General features: G+C 39.6%; 1 protein-coding gene across 5 annotated transcripts in view; it reads right to left on the bottom strand.

Moving 5' to 3' along the window:
* Positions 1-676: 676 nt before the first annotated feature.
* GDA (guanine deaminase) overlaps positions 677-9,395 on the bottom strand; it is a 70,579-nt gene continuing 61,860 nt past the window's right edge. For 2 of the 5 annotated variants that reach the window (XM_045882247.3, XM_045882249.3), the window contains 3 exons: positions 7,644-7,790; positions 4,353-4,483; positions 3,331-3,976 (listed from right to left, as the gene is read on the bottom strand). In XM_045882247.3, coding sequence (XP_045738203.1) covers positions 3,833-3,976; positions 4,353-4,483; positions 7,644-7,790 — 422 coding nt within the window. In that variant the 3' untranslated portion in view covers positions 3,331-3,832. Of the gene's footprint in view, positions 2,874-3,330; positions 3,977-4,352; positions 6,374-7,643; positions 7,791-9,395 lie in introns of those variants that run through there. The other 3 variants (XM_045882248.3, XM_064579486.1, XM_045882250.3) reach the window with 3 other exon arrangements.

Below are 9,395 nucleotides of genomic sequence, written 5' to 3'. Positions count from 1 at the left end.
GAATTCTCAGGGAAGTGACAAAGAGGTTCAGTGGGGTTCAGTGCTCACAATGGTAACTTAGAAAGACCTCCTCCCGGCAGGAAGGGAGCTAGGTCCAAGATATTCTCTTGGATTCTGGAACCTTCAATAGTGAAATCAGAGAAGGAGCCGATGAAGGGCGCAGTCTCGGTCTCAGGTTACGATTACCATGACAACCTCTCAGGTCCTAACCCCATGTTCCATTCCCTTTTGGATATTAAATTCACTTAAGCCGATTAGCCTGCTTTTGTGTTCTGTTGTAGAAAATACCTTTTAAACAGAGGACTGTCAGCACTATTAACTCAGTTTTTACCTGTTAAAGTGTATTCCATTAAAAAATAACATGAAACCCGAGGCAAACAGTGCAGGGCGAGGTGAGGGGGCGGATAAGAAGCCTTCACTCTTTCTTTCCTGTCAGAGAGCAAAATATTCGAACATAAAGTGACAAATAGGGTTGGCTTGAAATACCGCCTCTCCACAGTTCAGGAAGTCAAGCCACGTTGGGCCAAGCCAACACTTCAAAGTGCAGAGCATCGGACCACGCGTCCGGTCAATGCCTGCAACATTGCACAAAGCCTACCAACATTCGGGACCGCTGCACCTGGAGTCACGAAAACACGTAAGTTCTAAGAGACACAGGGAGAGCGAACTACACATAAACATTTCAACACATTCTATTTTTACTAGAAAAGATAGTCAGGTCTTAACACACTCCCGGGGCTAAATGTAATGTCTGACAGACTGGTTGTAGATGGCCACTCTTCTTGCTGCTGAGGCCATGCCTGTTTCTACACACTGCATGTGAATCTTGAAAACTGATGCTCAACATCAACACGTACATCCTTCAGGAAGGGACAAATGTAGGATCTTGCAAAGGCCGGGAATACTGCCACTGCCTGTGGGAGGATCTCACATCTTATCCAAATTCTTAAGCCCACTCCTGTGGGTTAGACGCCAGGTAACCATGTTCCTTTGGCCCTTGGAAGCTGAATTTACTGAGTTGCTTAATACCCCACAACACAAACAGTTTGTGTGTTCTAAATAAGATCAAATTGTGTGTCAACTATATTCAAATAAGAAAAATTCTTTTAAAAAATGGAAATAGGACCAAAGTTGTGTTCTGTCATTAGGTGTTGTGTGCATACAATCAAATCTAAAAGTGTTTCCACCAGGAAAAACAGAAAACAAAATGTGGGCAAATGAGTGCTGATTTAGCATAACTAATTGAGGATAAAGTTATAGTACAAGAGGGGGAATTTTGTTCTTAGTTCTGTAAATACGGAGTTAGCTATATTATATTACAGAAAGCTCTCTACTCTAAGGTAAATTATAAGGAGTCACACTTAAGCCCTAGGTGTGAGTGTTACGACATATTAAGAAAATCTATTCCTTTTCCACGTTGGTTTATAGTATTTGAAATTAAATGAGAAAACTGTAGTATTTAAATAACATTCACATTAATACTTCTTCAGAGTTTATCAAAAAATCAATTTGCTTCTAATTGTAGGTTATGGGAAAGCACACTGTACTAGGAAGCATAAAAATACCCTTTGTGTAATGTTCCTAGATGTCTAGTGCAGATTAAGTCCTATTAATATAAACATTAAATGGGACATGTACATAGTTTTCATTATCCCAAAATTCTAATGTCCTGAAAATTATTAGGAATTAAAAAGACAATAGGATAAACTTGAAAAATGGAGTGCTTTCAGTAAGCAGGGTTTAAAGATTTTTAATAATGGTTTTGGTTTTTGTTCTTGCTGAGTCTGTCTTTCATTTTAAAGTTCTACCAGATTGAGATCTGAGGATGAAATTTTCAGCAACCACAGCATACCTCTTGGGGAGACCACAGCATTGCTGTGAAATCCTTCCTTTTAGTATCGATAGCTCCTGGCTGCCCAGCACGTGCCCCAGTTTATGAAGACTCCAGTCTACACAACAGTGGAGTATGGAACTTGTTTCTTTTCTAATAACACGGAAGCAATAATAAATCACACAGTTATACATTAAGGTGATTCTGAAATACACAAAAATACCACGATTTGTGCCACGTAGTTATGTGAATAATATTCCTAAGAGACTTTAAATCTTTAACATTCAACCTCTGTCAAACACTCTGAAGCACAGAACTATATTAAGAAAGCATGTGGCATTCAATTTCTGACATTTCATCCCCAAAGAAAGCAAAGCACAACAGCACGTCTCTGAAATGCAAATTCCATTAAGTGCAAATTTCCAGAACACAAGGTCAATCTAGAAAGACATTTGGAAATTCAAGAAGTTCTCTTCTGAAATTAATATGCTCAGTACATAATTTTCAAAGATAATCTGAAGTGATTTTCCAGTGTGTGTTCATAGTCTAACTTTTTCTCCCTCATAAAAATATATTCACTGGTTCATCTTCCATTCTCTGATTTTCACATTTATTAGCTCAAAATATCTAGCTGTACAAGAATATCTTTTCTCTCCACATTTCCAAGTATGAAATCGATTTGACTTAAATCTCATAATAAGAACACCACCAGGAATAACATTCCCTTATGTTTGAGCTTAAAGTAAATCCAAACAGCTCAAAAGGGAGAAATTTTGAATCCTCCCAACCAGAGAGTTGGGAATTAGCGTGACTTCCTTCAAACGATTTGTCAAGTGAATACTGTAACTAGACACAGAAAGAGATAGTCATCCCAAGAACAAGATACTATTTTAGGACTTTCTAACTTGGCCTGGGCACAAGGGAGACGCAGAACCACGCGATCCCAGGAGAACTCGTAGAGGCCGAAGGTCTTACACTGAGCTTGAAAAGGGGACCACCTGCTTTCCACCCACATAAACCTCCTCAATATTTCGGTCATCTCCTGAAAGAAAAATGAAGGAATCATTCATAAAGTGTTTTTATGTCAATAGGTATTTTTTTTTTAAGATTTATTTATTTGAGAGAGAGAGTGAGTGTGAGTGGGGGTTGGGGCAGAGGGGGAAGCAGACGCCCCACTAAGTGTGGAGCCCGACCCGGGGCTTGATCCCATGACCGACCGGACAGGAGATCATGACCTGAGCTGGAACCAAGAGTCCCACACCTGACTGACTGAGCCACCCAGGCGCCCCTATGTCAGTATTTAGTTTAATTGCCACGAGGAGGGATTTAAAAACAAATACCACTCCTAAGAAGGAAAATACAAGAAGCTGCCTTTTTTTCTCTCAGACTGTTCATAATCTGGACAAGTGGACATGACCAAGAGAAGGTGCTATATCAAATTGGAGGATTAGGGTCTGAATTCTGCACTGAAGGCGGAAATCACGGAAAGTTGAGTTGACTTTCCGTGGGCAGCACTTTCAGCTGGAGAGGTTTGCATTTCCGGCCCCGAGAGTAAAGGAAATACTTATCTTTACACCCCAGAATCATACTCAGCATGGTGAGATGGAGGGCCGGCAGGAAAGGAGCTCTAGAAATGGCACCAGCATCTCTCTCCAGTTCACCCCGGACTCAGAGCTCCCCGGATCAAGCGGGAGGCAAAGTAGAATCTTCTGTACTATTTATTTCTCTCTCTCAGTGGATGGAATTAAATGTGAGTACACGTTAAACACACACACACACCAAACACAGGTGGTGAGACTCCACCACAAACTTATCACAAATGCAACGTGGTAGGGCGGACTGGGGTGGGTGTACAGAGTGAATGGGGGAGGAAGGGACACAGATGGCCTCTTCCCCTGCATCTGCCATTCCTCAGCTTTGGATTTATCTTCCAGAGGAGCCTGGGCATTTCCAATAGTGCCCTTAAATGGGCTTGATGCTGAGGAATGTTAAAATAATACATCAAATGAAATGGTCACACATAGAGTTTAACCTATGGGGCCACACATACAGGGAGCCGTACCCGAGCAAGAGACAAGGAAATATTTTATTTAGCACAGAGACATATATCCACCTACCTAGGTAGAGGAACTTCTGGATGACAGCCTAAAATGCAAAATAAAGTAATAATAAGAAAAAATATTCTGTGCATTTAGGAGAGTAAATTCACAGCCAGTAGGGGTTGGCAAAGCACAGACATATAAATTTATTTCTCAGAGGCAAAATCTACTTCCATTAATGAAAAAGAAATGGGCTTCTTGTAGTCAAATACATTCAAATATACAAATATATTCAAAATACAAGTTTTTGTCAGTACCATTATTCTTAACATTATGTTGACAAATTATAATAATTTGAAAAGGATCTACTTTCCCTTTTAAGAAAACCCTGTCTTCCCTTAAAATGTTTCCATTTCTATTTTTTTTCCTATGGTGACTACTTCATGAAAAAGATGCCTTTTGATGAAATTTGTTTTACTTACTTCAGACGTATCACCAACCAAATCCCCAGAAAACAAGTCAATGGGAGAGTCAGATGCTTTGGGGTTGATCAGGAGGGCATCGAATTCCTTGCCCACTTCAAAGTTTCCAATCTCTTTATCCAGCCCCAGGGCTACAGGGTGGAATAAATTAGTAAACAGTCAGTACTTAGAGCCATCAGATGGTGAAAATGTCCCCGTTTGCAAGGACAGATTCTGCCAACATATTACTAGGAAAAAAAATGTATCTTAACATGAAGCAGAGAAGCTCTCTCATTCTAAGAGATCCTAAAACACTGACACACAGAAAGCAGAATAAGCACATGGAAAGCAAAATCTGAGAATAAAAACAGGTCCCCTCATCACCACGATCTCTAATTCAGATGGTGTCTATTTCAGCTCTATTTGCGCTCTTCACAGTCCAGCTGGCCTATGATTTCCATTCATCCCTCTAAGAAACATGACAATTGACATAATGTCTTCTTTTTCCCTCCTGTTCTCCCCCAACACTCCAACTCTTTTCGTTGCCCTTTTTGTTCTATGAAACAGCTGACAGGATCTGTTTTCATGGCAGTGAAATGAACCTCAAATAAATAATAAATAAGTATCCTTTTGCATCTGCGCCCATGCAGACCTAACCATCCGAAGTTTCTTAGTTTAAATCCTCTGAATGGAGAAAATTCACTTCTGAAAGTAAATAGGTCCTCATAATTCAAGAGTGCCAATGCTTTAGAAAGCAGACCAATTGCTCGGTAACCTCAGAGACTTTCTGGTTGTCAGAGAAGAATGTTTTCTAAAATGGGCATAGGTCGATACTATCTACTGACTTGATCCATCTCATAGCGAGAACTCATGTTCCATGAATATTGGATGTCAAGAAAGAACATCTGTCATTTTTATGATTTAGTTTTAGAAGATGGCGGTAGTTGGCTTTCCTAGTCAATAAAGGTTTTAAATCTAAAGCTCCTTAAAGCCTATAATCTGAGTGCACACTGAGCTACCAAAAGGAAGCATGCATAAAAGGAAGGCCAACTAGAGTGCAGCATTATTTATTTGAATTTTTACACGTGTTGGTTGAATTCTGTCACCATCAAGATATAGTTCGATATGAAAGTACTGGATCAGGTATCTCTGTTAGATGCTATCTGGTATGTTCTATTTCTCTGTATGGATATCCAGCAGCCTTTTGGCAGTTCCCTAAGCACTTTTAAGAACAACAACTGACTTGTTCTTAAAAGATTGTTTAAAGGGAAACTCTTTTATTCTCGGAAAAGAACAAGATTTTTTAGCTGAAGAATTCTTATAGGAAGACAGGGGTGCAAAAGTAATTAGAAAATGTTAAAGGCAGTTAGGTGACTCCTACTAAGTGTGTGGGAAGGACTGAATGTAAAAGAAAATCACTGGACATTTCTCTCCTCCTTTGCCAATTACAATCTTTTTGCCTTTGATAAAGAAGCATAACAAAATATAAGTTTTTAATGACTGTATTCAACATAAAATTGTTGTGTGTTTAATAGGTCAGATAACCAGGTTCATTTGCCAGAGTTTTGATGGTACATATAAACTAACTGAGCTAATTGTTTGAACCTGGAAGGTCAGGCAGGCGCTAACCAAAAAAAGACACAATTGCTTTTACGAATTTATAAATTGGTCTAAATTCAGATTATTGCAGAAAGGCCCAGTAGAGCTGGTAAGCAATTCAGATGCATTTCAGGAAATGCAGTTTTGCTGCCTTTGGAGCAGATGTCCCTGTGAAGGGGATTTATGCACATCTTGATCTTGAGAGTGAATGGAAAGGCTCTGACAAGCTGGGGAGATGCCACAATTTAAACAGCCATCCATTCATCTCATTTCACTCATAGTCTCACAGAGACGTGAGCTAAGGAGAAGAAATTCCATCACAGTAAGCTCAGTGGCCCAGAAAATAGATTTAAAAGCTACACAGCAAGATAGACACGATTTGGTAAGCACCCCATGCCAGCTTGATCTCATACAGGATCCTGACGAAGCACCTCACAGAGAGCCTAGAATAAAAAAGGCACTTAAGTACAATCCATTTGCACCATGAAAATCAGATGTCAGCCAACAATACAAACAGAGAGGGGTGGGGATGGTGAACTTAAAAACTGGATGATTTAAAACTTGGAACTTTAAAAAATGAAACTGTAAGACTTAGGAAAATGCAAAGAGCATGGCCTCTGCTTGTTTTCCTTGAAATGTTCTCTATGGCATTCATCATAGCCCAGAACATTCAAAGAGCCAGAAGGTTTCTCTTCCCAGGATACTCTCAGCTGCTATCGTCCTCCATTTCTAAGACCCCAGGTATCTATCATAAATCTCTCTATATATATCTATACTGTCTCTATTTTGATATTTTTATTTCTCACTAGCTACCTGAGGTTTCATGCTGTGTTTACCATCATCCATCCAGATTACACCAAAATACGGAAGTGACTGAAAGCAAGACAATTACCAATTTCTACTTTTTCCCTAAAACTATGGTTACAGGTGAGAACTGGAAAAAGCTGATGAACAGTATTTACGTATCAACCAACTACACTTTTACATCTTTTTCCTTTTAAAGAGCTTTGGGTAATTAGTATCCTTAAATATAGCAACAAAATGCATAGTTTAAACTGGGATTTCCAGAGGAAGATATCACAGTGGAAGGGTAGGGACCTGCACTCTGGCATCAGATTTTCTGGATTCAAATCTGGCACTCCGGAGCTTGACAACGTGTATGCCTCTCTCAGGTGCCTCGCGGGTAAGGGGGAATTACTAGCAGTGGCTGTGAGGATGAAGTCACGATACAGAAAGCATGACCCATGGTGCCTCTTACCTGGTAAGAGTTAAGTCTTGGCTATTATTTTTACTATTATTATGAATATCATTACTATCATCCCTCAGGCCAATAGAGAACGTGTTACTCGACTCCGTGGGGAAAAAAACTTGATTATTTTAAGGAACTCACATATACGTGACCATTGCAAATATCCATCAAAGTGATTAATATAATTGTGTGTTGAACATGTCCTCTGCCAAAAAGCTACTTCTTTATGATAATTTTTCAGGGAGAGATTTTAGAATGAACATGTCCTCTGCTGAACAAAGGACACCTCTACCACATGTCTGAACATTACCCACTAAATTTGGGGTATGGTATTTGAGATGCAACATTGGGGTGTGAATGTGGGATGCCTGCTGATGTCACTCTCGTGAGCCTTCATACTGCTTCCAAGGACACAGACTGGCGTGGTTGTACACTGTTCAAGAAGGAGATAAAATGGTCATTACCTTGGCTGCCTCCAAGAGTAGCTAGTCTGAAGACCTCTTTGAGGGTGAGGCTTTTCTCATTGATCTTATTAATTAAAAGGATGTTGGAAACCATCACTGCTCTTCTGATTGCATCAAGCATGGAAGCTGAGTAACCACCAGCCACATCTACGGTAGATAAAATAAAGCCACAACAGTAACCTTATTTGATAAATGGAATATTAGGTGTATGCGGTTGGTTTTTGGTTTTTGGTGACCAAGAGTCAGTCTGTAATATACTTCCAAGAAAAGATCTTATCTAGACACAGAATAGACAAAGACCAACGGTTGAAAGAATTCAAAACCTGCAATTAGTATCGAATGATTTTCAAATTTATTCACTTCCTAGGGTCGCTGCAACAAATTACCACAGATGTGGTGGCTAAAAATAGTAGAAATCAATTCTTTCACAGTTTGGGAGGGCAGAAGTCTTAAAGTGTTGGCAAGGTCACGATCCCTACAAAGGTTCTAGGGAAGAATCTTTCCTTGCTGCTTTCAGTTTCTGGAGGTTCCCGTGGTTCCTTGGCTTACCGCAATATAGCTCCAGTATCCGCCCCTGCCTTCAAAGGGCCTTCTCTCTGTCTTTACATGTCGTTCATTTTCTGTCTTGTAAGGACATTCATCATTGGATTTAGGGCCTACCCTAATTCAGAATGACTTCATCTTGAGATCGTTACCTTAATGTAAAGGTAAAGATCTGCAAAGACCTTTATTCCAGATGAGGTCACATTTACATTGTTCAGTAGACATCTTTGGGGGTGGGGGGTGAGGAGGGGTGCGCACAATTCAACCCAGTGCAACCAAATGGTTAATAAAGTTAAGAGAAGAAAACTCTTATCTCTGGATAGTCCCTGAACTCTCACAGAAATATGCCTGCATTGTTATGAAGATAATTTGGGGCACCTGGGTGGCTCAGTTGGTTAAGTGATTGCCTTCGGCTCAGGTCATGATCCCGGAGTCCCGGGATCGAGTCTCGCATCGGGCTCCCGGCTCGGCAGAGAGCCTGCTTCTCCCTCTGACTCATGCTGTTTCTCTCTCTCTCTCTCTCTCTCTCTCTCTCTCAAATAAATAAATAAAATCTTTAAAAAATAATAATAATAATAATTTGGATAACATGAGATTTAAAACAAGCTCACAGTTCTATGCCCTTAAAAACTCATCCTAGCTCTATTCTAACCCAGATGAGGACTTTGGGAATTAAAAGCTACTTCTTTATGATAATTTTTCAGGGAGAGATTTTAGAATGAACTGTGTTTATATTTTTTGGTGTTGTTGTTGTCTATTGACTATTTTTTTGAGAACAGTTTAAGGTTCATAGCCCGATAACTTTTTTAAGGTATTACTTTTAACATTGTGCATATGCTCTCTTAAGATACATTTTTGAGTTTTGCTTTCATTTTTTAAACTCTTTTACAACTTTTTAAATCTTTTTTCTATTTTAACTGACCTAGCCTTCCCTGATATGCTGTTGACCCATCCTTCCCGAGGCCTTGGCCCATTGTTTTGTCTCATAACTCATTGAATGCTGTAGATTTTCAAGTAATTTTTTCCAAGAGTTCATGGGGAGAATATTTTCCAAAACTTTGTACATCAGAGAATTTTGTTGCCTTCACACATGAGGGAGAATCTCGTCCAATATAATATTCTTCAGTAACAACTATTTGGCTCCAAAGTCTTTCTTGTTCTTGCTATTTTTCATGCCACCAAAAACACCCTAAACCGAACTGGTTTTTA

This window comes from Mirounga angustirostris, unplaced genomic scaffold (assembly GCF_029215605.1).
Source record: "Mirounga angustirostris isolate CCGP_5_RB_7025 unplaced genomic scaffold, mMirAng1.0.hap1 SCAF_15, whole genome shotgun sequence".
NCBI lineage: Eukaryota > Metazoa > Chordata > Mammalia > Carnivora > Phocidae > Mirounga > Mirounga angustirostris.
This window is presented reverse-complemented; position numbering and strand designations above follow the sequence as displayed.